At 42.1% G+C, this 16,481-nt stretch overlaps 1 protein-coding gene across 5 annotated transcripts in view; it reads right to left on the bottom strand.

Moving 5' to 3' along the window:
- GLT6D1 (glycosyltransferase 6 domain containing 1) overlaps positions 1-16,481 on the bottom strand; it is a 48,159-nt gene that overhangs the window by 18,313 nt on the left and 13,365 nt on the right. For 4 of the 5 annotated variants that reach the window (XM_081179799.1, XM_081179796.1, XM_081179800.1 and 1 more), the window contains exons 2-3: positions 5,845-5,934; positions 4,543-4,629 (exon numbers count right to left, since the gene is read on the bottom strand). In XM_081179799.1, coding sequence (XP_081035925.1) covers positions 4,543-4,628 — 86 coding nt within the window. In that variant the 5' untranslated portion in view covers position 4,629; positions 5,845-5,934. The remainder of the gene's footprint in view (positions 1-4,542; positions 4,630-5,844; positions 5,935-16,481) is intronic. The other variant, XM_081179797.1, reaches the window with a different exon arrangement.

Raw genomic sequence — 16,481 nt, 5'->3', positions numbered from 1 at the left:
CTTTGCATGTAAAGGGTCCTGGGTTCAACTCCTGCCATCTCCAAGTAGAACTGACTGAGAGAGGGAAATATTCTTCTCTGTTGGAAACCCATGGAGAGCTGCTGCCAGTCAGTGTGGACAATACTAAGCTAGATGGGCCAACTGGCTGCACTCAGTAAAAAGCACTTTTTTCTGTTCTCCTATGAAAAGAATCTGTTCTCAAGTTCTCCCCTGTTAAAGTTCACATCTTGGATACATTCTTCGTGTGTCGGGCTACAGTGGTGCCTCGCAAGACGAAATTAATCCGTTCCACGAGTCTCTTCGTCTTGCGGTTTTTTCGTCTTGCGAAGCACGGCTATTAGCGGCTTAGCGGCTATTAGCGGCTATTAACGGCTTAGCGGCTATTAACAGCTTAGCGGCTTTAAGAAAAAGGAAACAAACTCGCAAGAACTCGCAAGACGTTTCGTCTTGCAAAGCAAGCCCATAGGGAAATTCGTCTTGCGGAACGACTCAAAAAACGGAAAACTCTTTCGTCTTGCGCGTTTTTCGTCTTGCGAGGCATTCGTCTTGCGAGGTACCACTGTATTTGTTGAATATTCATTAACCTTTTAATAATGATATTTTATTCCCATATTTCAACAATTTGATAGTTTTATATTTGTGTTACAGAAATTACGGGGGGGGGGGCACATCTTTAAAGTTAAATTTACAAATATTATGCCTGAATGTATCCTTTCAACTTGACAGCTCGGGGAAGTTACCTAGCTTTAAAAATAATATAAAATCAACTCCTTTGCTAGCTTCCTCCATTCCAAAGCTATGTAGCAATGATGTAGCAATGGTGCTGTATGAACTGTATTCTGGGATATGATGGGAAAGTTTTAAAAGTCCTTGTCACCCCATTCTCGTGGTTCAAATTTCCTCTTCGAACCTGTTGCGCAATAAATTTTGGTCTACAGCTATTTGCTCCGGTTGGTGGCTGGACTCCTCCTTTATTCTGCAGGGACCTGCGGGCTCTGCCCGACCAGCTGGGTGACTGAGCAGCCTCGCACCTAGATTTTTCCATAACATTTTGACAACCTGGCATAGCATTTAACCAAACTTAGATTTCCACTCTCAAGAGAGGAAATGTGATGGCATGGAATCTGTGGCAACTAATGAAAATTCATACCAAACCCACCCCACAACTGAAATAGAAGTAATCAGGTCTGGGCCCCCTCTCCTTCAAATGTCACCTGGGGGCAGCCAATCCATCAAACTGTCTCACTAGGAAGGATGGGAAGCCACAGGGTTGATCCCATTAGCTTTGCTCAAAACCCACCTCCACTAGGTAAAAGCGTTTAATAACTGGTACCCATTTTACTTTTTCCTCTCCCCTGCCCCTTTCCCCTTGCAGGGCATGTTTCTTAAGACTGTAAGCCTTCAGGGAAGAGGCTCCCTTGTTTTAATTCAATAACTCTCAAAGGGCGTGTCATGTGCCACACTGTGTGGCAGGAGAGGATGGTAAGTGTGGCAGGAAGATTCAAGGACAATTAGTATTACTGGGAATTTTCTTATGTAGCTGCATTGATTTATACTTTCTGAATGTCCCATTACCATATTATAAATTAGTCGTGTTCTAGGAGTTCTGCTAGGAGTTGTTTCTTACCAATGCATTTCTTACCAATGCAGTCATACCTCGGGTTGAAGTAGCTTCGGGATAAGTATTTTCGGGTTGCGCGCAATGGTGACCCGGAAGTAACAGAGCGCGTTACTTCCGGGTTTTGCTGCTCGCGCATACGCAGACGGTCAAAATGATGATCAGGCGCATGCACGGAAGCAGCGAATCGCAACCCGCGCACGCACAGACGCAGGGACGTGGGTTGCGTTAACTTCTGGATGCAAACGGGGCTCCGGAATGGATCCTGTTCACATCCAGAGGTACCACTGTAAAAAATTCAGTGTGGCAAGCAAATTTTTACTCTGAAACTGTCGCCGAGTCAGAGTGAGAGCCACTGTTTTAACTGATAGCATGAAAGAAAGCCATCCTGGGAGCCTTTTCAGCTGAAGAACAGAGTACAAATGCTCAAAACAAAACAACAGCACTTGTGGATGCAGGCTGCTCTCTGCATGGTAGTGTCAACCATTTCTATAGCACTTGGGGGAGTGGGTTTGACAAAGTGCTTTAGATACATCATGTCAGACTGACGCTTCCTGTGAAAAGTCAGGCTGGACAGCTCTGTCTATGTCCAATCCTCATCAAATTTACATGTAAATTCATGTAAAATTCATTCCATCTCATTTCTGCATTATAATCAGAAAAGTATTTTTTTAAAAGTTTTTATGACAAAATGTATTTAAATATGTATTTCATATCAATTTACACATTTCTAACATTTGATTCAATTTAAATGTATTTTGCTTTATTTTTGAGCTGAAAACTGCACTGCAAAATTCAGAGAAATGTGAAATCGAGAGGGACCAGTGTATTAACAATCCATGCGTTGCTGCACATTAAGCCAGTTTGTTTAAAAACTGCCGACCAACCTGGCTGGTGGGGGGAGGGGTTTGGACAAGATAGCTGGATCCACAATTAAAGTCTCTTATAATTTTCACTTGTTGAAAGTGACTCTTTCAGGGTCAGAAAGGACCCTTGTGCCTACGGGACCGCCTCTCCTGGTATGCCCCACGGAGGACCTTACGGTCCGCAAATAATAACATCTTGGAGGTCCCAGGCCTCAAGGAGATTAGACTGGCCTCGACCAGGGCCAAGGCCTTTTTTGCTGTGGCCCTGACTTGGTGGAACACTCTCCCACAAGGGACCAGGGCCCTGCAGGGATCTGACATCTTTCCGCAGGGCCTGCAAGATGGAGCTGCTCTGCCAGGCCTTTGGTCGGGGTCCAGTCTGACTCCCCCTCTCTCCTTATAAGAATTTGTATGAAAGTGGCCCCCCAACCTTTCTCACAGGCTCATATAAGATCAGTATAAACAGTTAGGCATGGTGGACATTTAAGGTCCCCATCCCAAATTTGCGGGTTGCCATCTGATTGGATTTTATTCTGATCCTGATCTGATTTTAGGATGTATTTTAATTGATTGCCTGATTTTATGTTGGTGTATTATACATTTGATGTTAGCCGCTCTGAGCCCGGTTTTGGCTGGGGAGGGCGGGGTATAATTATTATTATTATTATTATTATTATTATTATTATTATTATTATTACATGGCACAGTACGCTGGGGCCTCGAAGATGACGAAGACATGACACTCACAAGGTGGACAGGCATTAATATTGGGCCACCAAGGACAAATTAGGAAAACGGAATACACAGCTTGAAAGCAGAGTGTGGACATAAATATCCAGAAGCCCCCTCCAACAGTTAAGATTCGTAACTAAAATTAATATGAATGGAATAAATAATTCCAATGGAATGGTGGATGCATGAAGCCTACCAGAGTTAGCAAAATGGCAACATTCTTATAGCATTAAAGTTGTGCTTCCAAAGCTACGGTGTCTAATGATGTCCAAAGAAAATATGAATCTTCCACAACCTCCAGAAGAACAAATTTATAACAATTAATTTTAGCTGAATCCCAAACTTGTCTTAAACAACTTCTACTTATGTTTAATGTCTTGATTCGCAAAGCAAACCACCGATGCATTAAGACATTCTGCTTGTGTGTGTGATCTGGACACTTGAAAGAATGAATATATGTATATGCACGCCCCATATGTTTTCAGGCACAATCAGAGAGAGAAAAGGCAGCACAATTGTTTTCCCTCTTTACCAAGGCACTATAATTTTAAGCACAGATCTGAAGTAGCCCAAAATTGGAGCTTCAATGTTTTCTGATGAAAGCAGCCCTGTTTAGGGAAGTTTTAAGGACTGATGATTTTTTTGTTGTTTTTAGATATGTTGTAAGCCACCCAGAGTGGCTGGGAAAACCCAGCCAGATGGGCGGGGTATAAATAATAAAATTATTATTATTATTATTGTTATTGTTATTAGACAAAAGCATGGCAAGGTCAGGTTGCCATGGAATAATATTTCAGAAAACTTTTTCTAAAGAAGAAAAAGTACAAATGGCATGCTTTATCCATCTTGTTCATTAAAAGCTGACCAAGCCTAATTCTTCTCCATCTATAATGAGAAACAAGATGTTGGGTGTCTTTGACCCTAACCCATGGGTAGGCAAACCAAGGTCTGGGGGCCGGATCTGGTCCAATCGCCTTCTCATCCAGCCCGTGGATGGTCTGGGAATCGGCGTGTTTTTACATGAATAGAATGTGTCCTTTTATTTAAAATGTATTTCTGGGTTATTTGTGGGGCCTGCCTGGTGTTTTTACATGAGTAGAATGTGTGCTTTTATTTAAAATGCATCTCTGGGCTATTTGTGGGGCATAGGAATTCGTTCATTTTCCCCCCTTCAAAATATTGTCCGGCCCCCCAACAAGGTCTGAGGGACAGTGGACCGGCCCCCTGCTGAAAAGTTTGCTGACCCCTGTCCTAAACACTTGCTTCTTGTAAGAACAGTGCATTCTAACTGATTTCCAGGATGCCAGGATCCCTTTTCCTACTTACCTGTCCAGGTAAGCAAAAATTGCCAGTGATAATATTGCCAAGAAGGAAATCGATAGCAGAGCTGTCTTCCCTCTGGAGAGTGTCATCCTTATCAGAAAGAAAAAGAGGAGTTGTTTGCCAATATCTTCGCTAAGCAGAGTTCAGGGAAAGCCTGGAAATGTTTCTGGCCTGAAATGTGACCCACCCCCACCCCACCTCACCCCCAAATTGGTTATCATTGTCAGACAGAAACCCTGGAAGGGTCGCAGCACTCACACAGAGGCTATTCTGTGAGTAGGGATAGAAAGTTCTGCCAATTTCAGTTATCTCGTTTTTTTTTTCATTTTTCCAGTCTTAAATTCAGTTCTCCACATTTCTGCAGCAACATATATGTATTTTAATGCAAGCTCTACCTTAGCACATGCATTTTTGTGAACATTTTCTGGTTGGAGAACTGCGGCACAAAATTTGCATGAGTACAGATTTGAGATGCTCTGTTTCAGGTTTAGTAACGCTTCAGGAAGTGTGAATATGGTAGCTTCAGCTTCAAATGCAAACCCATCTCAGGCAGAGTTTCCCAGGAAGAGAAAGGTGTGACTGTCAAGGTGACCTAAGCCTTTAAGCACCCTCCCCTCTGACTCACAGTGCAAAGCTCCACATGCTTGCAGAATAAATCCCCACTGATTTCAAACTGCAGTTTATTCCCTAGGAGCATGCAAAATGTTGTGCAGTCTTTTAAAAAAAGTTTGTCACTGGGCAAACCATTTTTTGTACAACTATATCCAGCTCTGCTTCCTTGTTACACACACACACACACACACACACAGAGAGAGAGAGAGAGAGAGAGAGAGAGAGAGAGTACTGCTTTTGTAGACCAAGCATTCTACAAAATGAAGGAAATAGAAATTTCAGAGGTAACAGTTACTGAAAGATTGGAAAAATAATTAAAATGGGCCAAAAATTGATTTAAACACACCAGCCGTCTACATATCTGGGTAGACTTGTCTGAACAAAAAGCCTTTTAAGCAGGCACTGAAAAGGAGTACGGTGAAGACAACTGCCTGATGTCAATCTGAAGGGAGTTCCAAAGGGTATGTCCTGCCATGCTAAAAGACCAGTTCCTTACAAATGCAGAATGGTATTCTGTAGCCACTGTAACAGTGCGAGTTACATAGATCAAGGCAGTCAAGTGGGAGTATATAGGGTAAGACGATCTTGCAGGTAAACTGGTCCCAAAGATTTTAAGGGCTTCATAGTAACACACTGAATCTGGCCCAGCAGCAAATGCAGATCTAAATCTTAGGATTAGGGGCAGGCACTTACTTTGGTTTTGTTGTGTGGATTTTATCACCTGAGAGGCCAGCATCAATCTTGTGGTCTTTAGCTGCAAGTAGCAATGCTTTGCTTCTGGTTCTAAAAAGAAGGAATAAAACAGAGTTGTTACAAAACCTCTTCTAGGTTCTCACTTCAAGGGAAGCCCCATGGACCAAAGGTCCAGCCCATATAGATGTTGTTGGATCCAGTTCCCCATAGTGCCAGCCTGCTGCCTAAGACCCCCCTCCTCGCCAGGGTTTACATACGTACAGTGGTGCCCCGCAAGATGAATGCCTTGCAAGACGAAAAACCCGCTAGACGAAAGGGTTTTCCGTTTTTCGATGCGCTTCACAGGATGAATTTCCCTATGGGCTTGCTTCGCAAGACGAAAATGTCTTGCAAGTCTTGAGATTTTTTTCGCTTTCCCCCCTTTTTCTAAGCCACTAATAGCCTTTTAGCCGCTAAGCCTTTAATAGCCGCTAAACCGCTAATAGCGCTAATCCACTAATAGGGTTGCTTCGCAAGACGAAAAAAACGCAAGACGAAGAGACTCGCGGAACGGATTAATTTTGTCTTGCGAGGCACCACTGTACATAAAATTTATTATGGTCAGAAACCAGCTTGAGAAAGACAAATGGGACTCCAATCCCAATAGCAAAACAAACATTTAAAACAATATACAGTGTAAAAGCCCTTCTTGCATTTTTGGATACAAGAAAAAAGAGATATGTTGCTGGTGCAGCTATATCTCTCTCAAGTTCTACCATTTTGTAGTTGGGGCACCTTGCGCAGTCCTGTTGTCTCTCGGTGTCTATAATTCTTTGCCTAACCATTGCTTTTGCTTGGCCCAAGCCCAGACTTAGAAGGGCTTGAGGGGCAAAACCCAGTTTCTGAAGAGTGTTCAGGACTGCTGTCTGCCAGCCTGACTGGAACTGGTCGCCAGGGTTCTTTCCAAGAAATCAGAGACTGTGTCTGCACTACAAGCAGCATCAACGGGGGTTCAAATCCCCACAGGTGTGGGGTTGCACCAGGTGTATAGGGGCACTTCAACCTTCCCCCCCACCCTGCTGTAGTCCAGAGTACAACCCCCCCCCAAAGCAAGATCATTCTACTAACTGAGACACCTGCTGACTCCTCCACCCACCTCACTGAATGGTTTCTATTTATCTCAATTGGTCGTTATAAGAACTCTGTAACCTTAAGAAACTGGAGCTTGAGTTTGCTTTCCTTCCCTCCTCTTTCATGCTGCTTCTTTTAGAATGCAAATCTAAGGACAAAGACCAATCAAATACACATACTCCACAATTTTTCGGTCCCCTCCCACCTTATTCAGGGTGCCAATAGAATTTTCTGAGCCCAGTGCAGTGGATGCTTGGGTTGCAAAAGTGATCCGTGCGGGATGCACGTTCGCAACCTACAGCGTCCGCAACCCGCAGCAGCGCATCTGCGCAGGTTGCGCTTCTGCGTGTCTACGCATGGGCAAAGCGTGATTTAGTGCTTCTGCGCATGCGCGACCACCAAACCCCGGAAGTAACCCGTTCCGGTACTTCTGGGTTTTGGTGGTCCACAACCCGAAAAAAATGCAACCTGAAGCGTCTGTAACCTGAGGTACACTAGATGTGGATTGGAAATGGGTGTTACCTTCTATGCATGGGTTGGAGAGCCCCCAAAATAAATCACTTGTCACAGTGTGACATATCACTTAGAGGACCTGAGAGACCAGGGTTCAAATTCCCACTTGGCCATGACACTCACTGCATGTGACCTTGGGGGCCAGGCACTGCCTCTCAGCCTAACCTACTTCACGGGATTGTTGTGTGGATTAGAATATCAGGGATAAAGAATGCTATTTTTATTTCAATCAGCCCCGGTAATAGGCAGTGCCGGATGCTTTGAGCAATGGCAAAAAGACATATCTAGGTTTATCTGGCATGGGAAGAAACCAAGGATAAAATATAAATTATTAACAGACGCAAAAGAGAGAGGAGGTTTGGCCCTGCCAGATTTGAAACTTTATTATGAAGCATCCTGTATCTGCTGGCTCCGGGACTGGATTATGCTGGAAAGTGCAGACATTCTAGATTTAGAAGGTTATGATAATAGATTTGGATGGCATGCATACCTATAGTATGAAAAAACGAAGGTCCATAAAGCATTTCAGAACCATATAATAAGAACATCAATCTTTAGGGTATGGGGAAAGTATAAAAAATTATTTGAGCAAAAAACACCCTTGTGGCTTTCCTTTGGAAGCAATATCTCTGAGAAAAGTGAATATAAGAAGTAGCTGGCCAACTTATAGAGAGCTGCTAACCAAACTGGAAAATCAGTTAAAATTAAAAGATTTTGAAGAGATAAGGGAACTAGTAACAGATTGGTTGCAGTATTTTCAATTGAATGATATCTTCAAGATAGATATAAAGAGAGGTTTTAGTTATGAGATATCAAGATTCCAAAAATAACTCCTAGAAAATAATATCTGTCCAAAAAAAAAAAATCACTTGCTCCTAGAATGGCGTACAAAGGATGAACAGGTTAAATTGGCTATGATAAACTGGACAAAGGACTTAGGACATAACATACAAATGGCAGATTGGGAGAGGCTATGGAGAAGAGAACTGAAATTCACAGCGTGTTGTACGCTGAAAGAAAATTCTATTAAAATGATCTGACTCCTACTAAGTTATCCAAAATGTATAGAACAAGCTGCAATATTTGTGGGAAGTGTAAAGAAAAGGAGGGTACCTTTTATCATATGTCATGGTCATGTAAGATAACAAAGTATTTTGGGGAATTGATATACAATTAGGCCTTTACATGCCTAAATATCCTTTCCTCAGCAGTTCTGGAGGAAAGACATAAATCCCTTGCTATGAATGCAGGTACCCCTGGCACTCTGGAGAGGTCAAAGTGGCAGCGCATGTCCTCCTGTATTGTTCCTCTTGCCAAGATCTATTCAAAATCTTTATCAAACCCCTCTTATTAAATCTGCCAGGACAATCAGACTGCTAGAGTAGCACAGCCTGTAGAGCATGAGACTCTTAGATCAGATGACTCCCCTGGTCCCTTCCATCTCTACAATTCTAAAATTTTACTCATTTCAGATCAAAATGCATCTATTGCTTTCAGAGTGGCCAAATTCTGTGCTGTAGCAAGCAAAACTCACCAGGAACTGACCTCTCTGACATTTAATAATTTCCCCCTTTGGCGTTTGTGACATGACCATAACTTTTATCATGTTGCTGTTTATCTTAGTTTATTTTATGCTACTTTTATTTATTTTACCACACTGTAAACATTTGTGCCTCATTTTCCCACTCTTTAGCTTTTGACCATAAATCCAATAAATATTTAATTTTATTTGCATGTTCACTTGTTTATATCCAGTGAAAGTTGCCAACTGATGAGAGGGGAGCAATCCTTAGCTTGCTTTTTTGCCTTTAACAGCAGCTTGATCTGTAGAAATTATGCAAATGAAGTTCTTCACAACACTGACTTCTTCCATATGTATGAAGGGCAACCTACTTTTAGAGAGCAGAATGGTAGTTGGCTGAAAAGCTGACAACCCAGTATTAAATTTCACTATTTTTTGCTTTTGTAGAAATTTGGATAATGCCACCAAATATGAAAAGAAAACCAAAGCAAACAGAGCATTTCTGTATTCAAATCGCCAATTATCTGAGACATCAAGGACCTACACCTTTGATTTCCACCCTCTAATGTAGTGTTTCCTAAATGGTGGACCCAGGAGGTCCACGTAGCCCACACAGGGGGTCCATGGTACATCAACTGTCCAGGACATCCCATTTTAGGGGGCCATGAGAGCATGGTGCCCCCAACATGAGCAAGATCACAGTGCTCCAAAATACAAGTTTTGGAGCACTGTGCTCTTGGACAGGTCATATAAGCCACGAGGGAGTGCAACCTGGAAGATGCACAGCCCAGCTTCGCACTGGGACAGACCGGAGGGTATGGTGGCGCAATTCACATAACAAAAACCACCAATGAGATATCAACATTTTCAAAAGTAGGGTCCATGGCTTGGCTTTTAAAAAATAGGAGGTCCACAACACTTAGCTAATTGGGAACCGCTGCTCTAATGGCTCTCACATCGTGCAAATGTCTTAAAATAGTCCCTTGTTTGCAAACTGCTTTGAGTCTTAAAAGAAAATCCGCATGCATATAGACAGCAATGGCCATAACGCCATGAAAACAACCCCCTAAATGTCAGCCCAGTGAGAATTTCCAGACCAGGTAATATCAACTTCCACACAATGCTAAGCCAATTGTCACTATTAAAAGCCAAAGCTTGTTCGAATTTTGGCAGTGAGAGAAGAGCAACCGCAGTCAAAGTGGAACTGACTTTGGCTTTGCCAATTTAACCTCTTCCAAGCACCCGAGGGAAAAGAAACCCAAAGTACCTTCTAATAGAATCAACTAAGATGCCACAAAATAGTGCGACTTTTATTTATTTATTTTAGTTCTTCCTTTTAATTTTTCATGCTGGACTTGAAAGCCACATGCTGGGGAGAATTAAATTTGATTAGGAATACAGGAACATATCAGGCTGCCTTTATGCTGACTCAGAACATTGGTTTACCTTGCTCAGTACTGTCTACACTGATTTGCAGTATCGGCACTCCCAGGGTTTCAGGCAGAAGTCTCCCAGTCCTAGATGGAGCTGCCAGTGATATAAATTGGAACCATCAGCATGCACGGCAGATGTTCCAGCACTGAGCTATGACCCTTCCCTTAGGATTCTGCCAGGTGCAAAGAGAGCAGGTGTTGTGCTATGGTTAGCATGTTGGACTAGAACCTTGGGCCAGTCACACAATCATAGGATCATAGAAATGTGGAGTTGGAAGAGATCCAGATGTACACATCCCTACACCATGTTAATTTCTCTCCATTTCTCATTTTTTTTCCCAATTTTAAATTCAGTTCTCTATCAGTTTCTGGTTGTTTTGTTTTGTTTCGTCCTCATGAAAATTTCTCAGCATTTTGGCACACATTGCTCATAATATTTGTTGATCTATTTATTTCGGCAATTCAAAAGCAGTTTCCAACAAAACAAAACTCTTGAGTGGTTTACAATATATGTTACAAACATATAACATACATAAGATTGTAACATATGCCAGAAACTAAACTCTATGCCATTTAAAACATAGACAATTTTGCATGCACTTTGACTAACAGACACATTTTTGCAAGCAATTTTTTTCTAATATCATGCATTTTGACTAATTTGCATATTTTAATGCTCATTTCCTCCTTACTTATTAACACACTTACTTGGTCGCACCATAAAAGCTGGAGGAGAGTGAGTGTCAAAGGAGTACAATATTTCAGTTCATGTGTTCTTTCAGGAAGTGTGAATTTGGTAGGCTGAACTTTCAACGCAAAAGCTACTGAATTTAGTTACTTAGTATATATACCACCTTTCCCTCCAGGTAGCATATATGGTTCTCTTCCATCCCATTTTATCCTCACAACAACCCTGTGAGGTAGGATAGGCTGAGGGACTGTGACTGGCTCCTGAGGCCACACCCAGAGGTTGAAGTGAGCTTCAAGACTGAGTGGGGGATTCAATTCCTGGTCTCCCATGCCCTATTCCAACACTCTAACCCAGAGTTTTCCAAACCTTTCCTTTTTTGACATGATTTATTATAAAATTTATTAGTATTTTCCACACAACAACAACCCGAAAAATATCGAAAAATAACAATACACAAAACACAAAAACCAACATTCAAAAAAAAAACCACATCTTACAATATAAACACTAAAAAGAAAAACAAACATTGACTTCCACCAATCCCACAGCACCTCCTTTATCTCTCATTGTGTCTTCCTGTTTTCCTGATCATCTCTATCCTAGCATCTAGATATAAATCCCTCTTTCTTATCCTTTCACTTCACAAGCTTATTCCAGACTCAGCCAGATTTCTGCCCTCAAACCTTGACTTTTAAGGTATTCATTTAGACACTCCCATTCCTTTTTCACTTCACTTTTTGGTTTTTGTCTTATTATATCTGTCAATTTGGCTAATTCTAAATATTCTGAAAGCTTACATAACCACTCTCCCCTAGTGGGTAACTGATTCCCTTCCCAATACTTAGCCACCAGTATTCTTGCTGCAGACGTCGCGTATAAGAAAAAATTAGCTTTGTTTTTTGACATGCATCATTTCGTGACACAGTGATCTACTTTTACTAGCAAACCAGAAGTTATACTTTCCCCTGGGGAACATCTGTGTGAAACACCTACACACTGCAGCTGAGCTGCACACTGGCTCTCATTTCTCCCCCATCTCTAGCAAGTTAAGATGCAAATTATTCCTCACCTCCACCGCAACACTTCCCAACATTCAGGCAGGCCAATGGTAAGACTATTAATGTTATTGTTTCAGGGAATGCCTGGGCCCTTAGATCCCAGCTCAATCGCTGAGATCATCTGCAGGAGCATCGCTGGTCATCCCCCAAGTCGGTGAGGCTCATTTGACAAACATAAGTCCTGTGGAAAGCTCTGCCATTAGAGATTCAACAGGCACCTTCTGCCTCAACTTTTTAAATGGCAGCTGAAAAACTTGAGAATTATCTAGTCTAACCCTCTGCAATGCAAGAATCTTTTGCCTAATGTGGGGCTCGATACCACAATGCTGAGATAAAGAGTTTCATGTTCTACTGATATTTTTTTTAATTTTATGAGTAAAGGTAAAGGGACCCCTGACCATTAGGTCCAATCGTGACTGGCTCTGGGTTTGTGGCGCTCATCTCGCTTTATTGGCTGATGAGCCGGCATACAGCTTCCGGGTCATGTGGCCAGCATGACTAAGCCGCTTCTGGCGAACCAGAGCAGCGCACGGAAACGCCGTTTACCTCCCTGCCAGAGCGGTACCTACTTATCTACTTGCACTTTGACGTGCTTTCGAACTGCTAGGTTGGCAGGAGCAGGGACTGAGCAACGGGAGCTCACCCCGACGCGGGGATTCGAACCACCGACCTTCTGATCGGCAAGTCGTAGGCTCTGTGGTTTAACCCACAGCGCCACCCGCGTCCCTAATTTTATGAGTAGTTGTATATTAATATTTTTTTATAAATAACTATCACTACCTCACCCTACTTCTGTACCACCCAATAACTGGAGTTCTCCAAGGTTACAATGACCTTGGGCCGGTTACAATATCTCAGACTAAGCTACCTTGCAGGGTTGCTGTGAGGGTAAACTGGAGAGAGGGAGAAGTGTGCATCCCCCCCTAGAGATGAGATATAAATGTAATAATAAAAGACGGGGGGGGCAGGGGGATGACACACAGATACACCATAATACAGAAGCAGAACCTCCAACCTAACACGGAATAAAAACAACAGTGAGAGTCCTGACAAAAGAACTGTGGCAAGAAAAATTGATGGATTATGCAGAACTGGCGAAATTGACATACAAGCTGCAAGACAAGGGCAACTGTGACTTTAAAGAAGAATGGGAACTTTCTACAAAATACTTAAAAAACAACAACCCAAAATGAATTGGACTCCTTGGCAGGTTTTGAATAAACATACACAAATTTATTGATTGTTAACATAATCTACAGATAATTTAAGGGTTTTTATAATTTCACAATATGCAGAGAATAACATGTGTTGAAAAATCAGAGAGCGGAGCTGAGGGAAGTTGGCGGGGGGAGGGGGGAGGGTTTTTCATGGGGAGGGGAAAAATGGGGGAGGGGAAATGAAGATGATACGTTTTGATAATTTGTTATGTTGAAATTCTTAATAAAAATTATTCTTTTTAAAGCAAAAACACAGCAGTGAGAGATAGCAGCAAAAATTATGCCTGCGAAAACTTTCTGTTGGAAAAAGACTCCTGCTGCTCCCACCACCACCCTCTGGCAGCTGGCAATAACCTTTCCTGTGGCTGCCCCCAGACTGTGAAATTCTCTCCCATGAGAAGCTAGACTGGCTCCCTCCTTGTTATGCTTCTGCTGGCAGGCTAATACCACCCTATCCAGCCAGGTATCTGGAAATGAAGATGCAGACGGTGATTGCCACTAGGGCAAAGTGGAGTTTAATTGCTGGTTTTAAGTGTAATTTTTAAACTAGTTTTTATTGCTTTATATTTTATAACAATGCTGTATACAATGAATGTTGTAGGACTTAGAAGAAAGGTGGTATATAAATATATTGAATAAAGAAAGTACATTCAGCTCATAGTTAAGCTGTGGAACTCGGTTCCACAGCGGGCAGGAAGAGTCACCAACCTAGACAGCTTTAAAAGAGGATTAGTCAAATTCATGGAGGAGAAAGGCTTACAGATTTCCCCAGGTTGGTCACTGTGAGAACAGAGAACACTGCGAGAACAGTGGGCCACTGGTCTGATCTAGCAGGCTCTTCAAATGAGCTCACGTTCCTCATTAGATAAACTACAAGGAAAAGTTCTGTGATGCTCCTCAGCTGTGCAAATTCTGCTCTGCTTAATCTTTCCATTTTGATGTGCTTATTTGGGTAGCTTCCTGCTTTGCTTCTGTCATGAAACCCAAGGCAGCCTGTGTGTGGTTCCTAGGCAGTCTCCCATCTAGGCCCTGTCCATTCTGCCCACTCGCAGGGCAATGAGGCAAGGATCTGAGTTAATGTCTCAAAGCTTAGAGAGAGATGCTTTACGGATGAGTCAGGCTCATGTGGGCGAAAGTGAGTCTTAAGATAGTGTTGGCCTCTGGCCCACAAAGCAGGGGTATTGTTAAGCCTTAAACTTTTGCACACAAGCCCTGGATTTCCTGCCTCTTCCCCGCTCTTTTAAAAAACTTACCTTAAAAATAAAATGCTTACTTAGGTGCTATACATATTGTGAAGACAAGTCCTCTCCTGATTTAGAGAAGCTGTCCCAGTGTCTGATTTGATCCCAGAATGTCCCGCTATCCCTTAGGATGACACTATTTTCATTGGAGAAATGTTGGAGGGTATGGAGTTATCCGGCCCCCAAACCCTCTGAAGGCAACCCTGTATAGGGAAGTTGGTTTTTTAAAAAATGTTTAATGTTATATTATGTTTTTATATATGTTGGAAGCTGCCCAGAGTGGTTGGGGCAACCCAGTAAGATGTGTGGGGTTAAAATAGTAAAATTATCATTATGGAACGGGACATCCCTATTTTCATTGGAGAAATGTTGTAGGGTATGCAAAGAGCCTGTGAGATCCCAGCCTCATCTTAATTTTGTTCCGAAAGTTGGATGTTCATTCACTCATATAAATTATCGCCTGCAGATTTTATGCAAGGTTGTGTTATGGGTTCACAGATTGCATCCAACCTACACAGAGTAGGCCTGTCCTGTTGCAATTAACGGCCATGATGAGCTCGGGTTCGTTAATCTCCATTGGTCTGCTGTTTGTAGGTCTAATGCTGGATGCAACTCTGTATCCTGAGTAGGGATGATGGAGAGATTCAAATCAATTATCCTCTAAAGGCAAAGCCATCTAAAGGCACAGCCTACCTTCAAAATTTGTACTTACCTGAATTTTGCAATGTGCAACTAAACTTTATCGAACTGTGGATATCGGGGGAAATATGCATAAAAATAAATGTGTTGTTGAAATTAACATACAAAGATGCATTATATTAGGAAATGTTGTTTGCAAAAACATGTATGGTAAGCACAACTGAGCACAAAAATATGCTTATCAGGAGAAATTCACCCCAAATTTTTTTTAATGCAAATTGTGGTAGAAATTTAGAGAACTGAATCAGTGTCTGGAAAAATGGGGAACTGAGAATGACATTGAGAGGTCTTTTTACCCCTAATCTCAAATCTTTTAAGTATTTAGCAATATCCTGCATTAGGCTTTTAATGGTTCATGCACTTAACTTGAATGGAGCTATCAAACTAATTGGTTAGGAGGTAAGTTGGTTTTGTAAATTTATTAGCAGCTAAAGGCTAGTAACAATTGTCTTCTTCCCTCCCTGCTCCCCAGTCATCCTTGCAACAAGTCACAGAGGCCTGGTGTAAGCATTGCAATAAGTAAATAAATTCAGGGTTTCCAGGAAAATGTGGGTTTTTTTTCAGAGTTTGATGGTTATGTGCCATGTGCATACATGAGAGAGCAGGGGACAGCAACAAATGACTGGGAAGGTGTGTCATTAAGAATGTGTTGCTTGTTAAAAGGAAGAGGAAAACAGTTGCACTCTTCCGCACGCCGTCCTTGAAGAGCACACAATGGTGCAAAACGTCACTCTGTGCGTTTCAAAGCTCAGCTGGCATGTTTTATCTCGGCACTGGGAAAAGGCACTGGGCACATGGCTGTTTAACTTGAAACTTTGATAAAATATAAAGGATTCTATAATCATATAATTAGGAAACCATTAACGAGGGTTTGGGAGAGAGATAAAGACTTAACAGAACAAAAGACACCTTGGTGGCTCTCACCAGTTGAAGCCTTGTTGCCCAAGCCACTTGGCGAGAAAGGGGAGTCGCTTTCTGGAAACTAAAGGAGTACGATGAAACAAAAGACAAATTTTAGAGTTGGTTACATTATAGGCAATTACATGAGACGTATAAAGAAGACCATAAGAAAGGATTTAGTTACACCACTTCTAGATTTCAAAAAGGAAGTCATAGAAAGGAAAGTGAAGTTGCTGAAAGGCGCATATAGTAT

This window comes from Podarcis bocagei (assembly GCF_964188305.1).
Source record: "Podarcis bocagei genome assembly, chromosome: Z".
Lineage (NCBI taxonomy): Eukaryota > Metazoa > Chordata > Lepidosauria > Squamata > Lacertidae > Podarcis > Podarcis bocagei.
The sequence above is the reverse complement of the archived record's forward strand: the minus strand, read 5'-3'. Positions and strand labels throughout refer to the sequence as shown.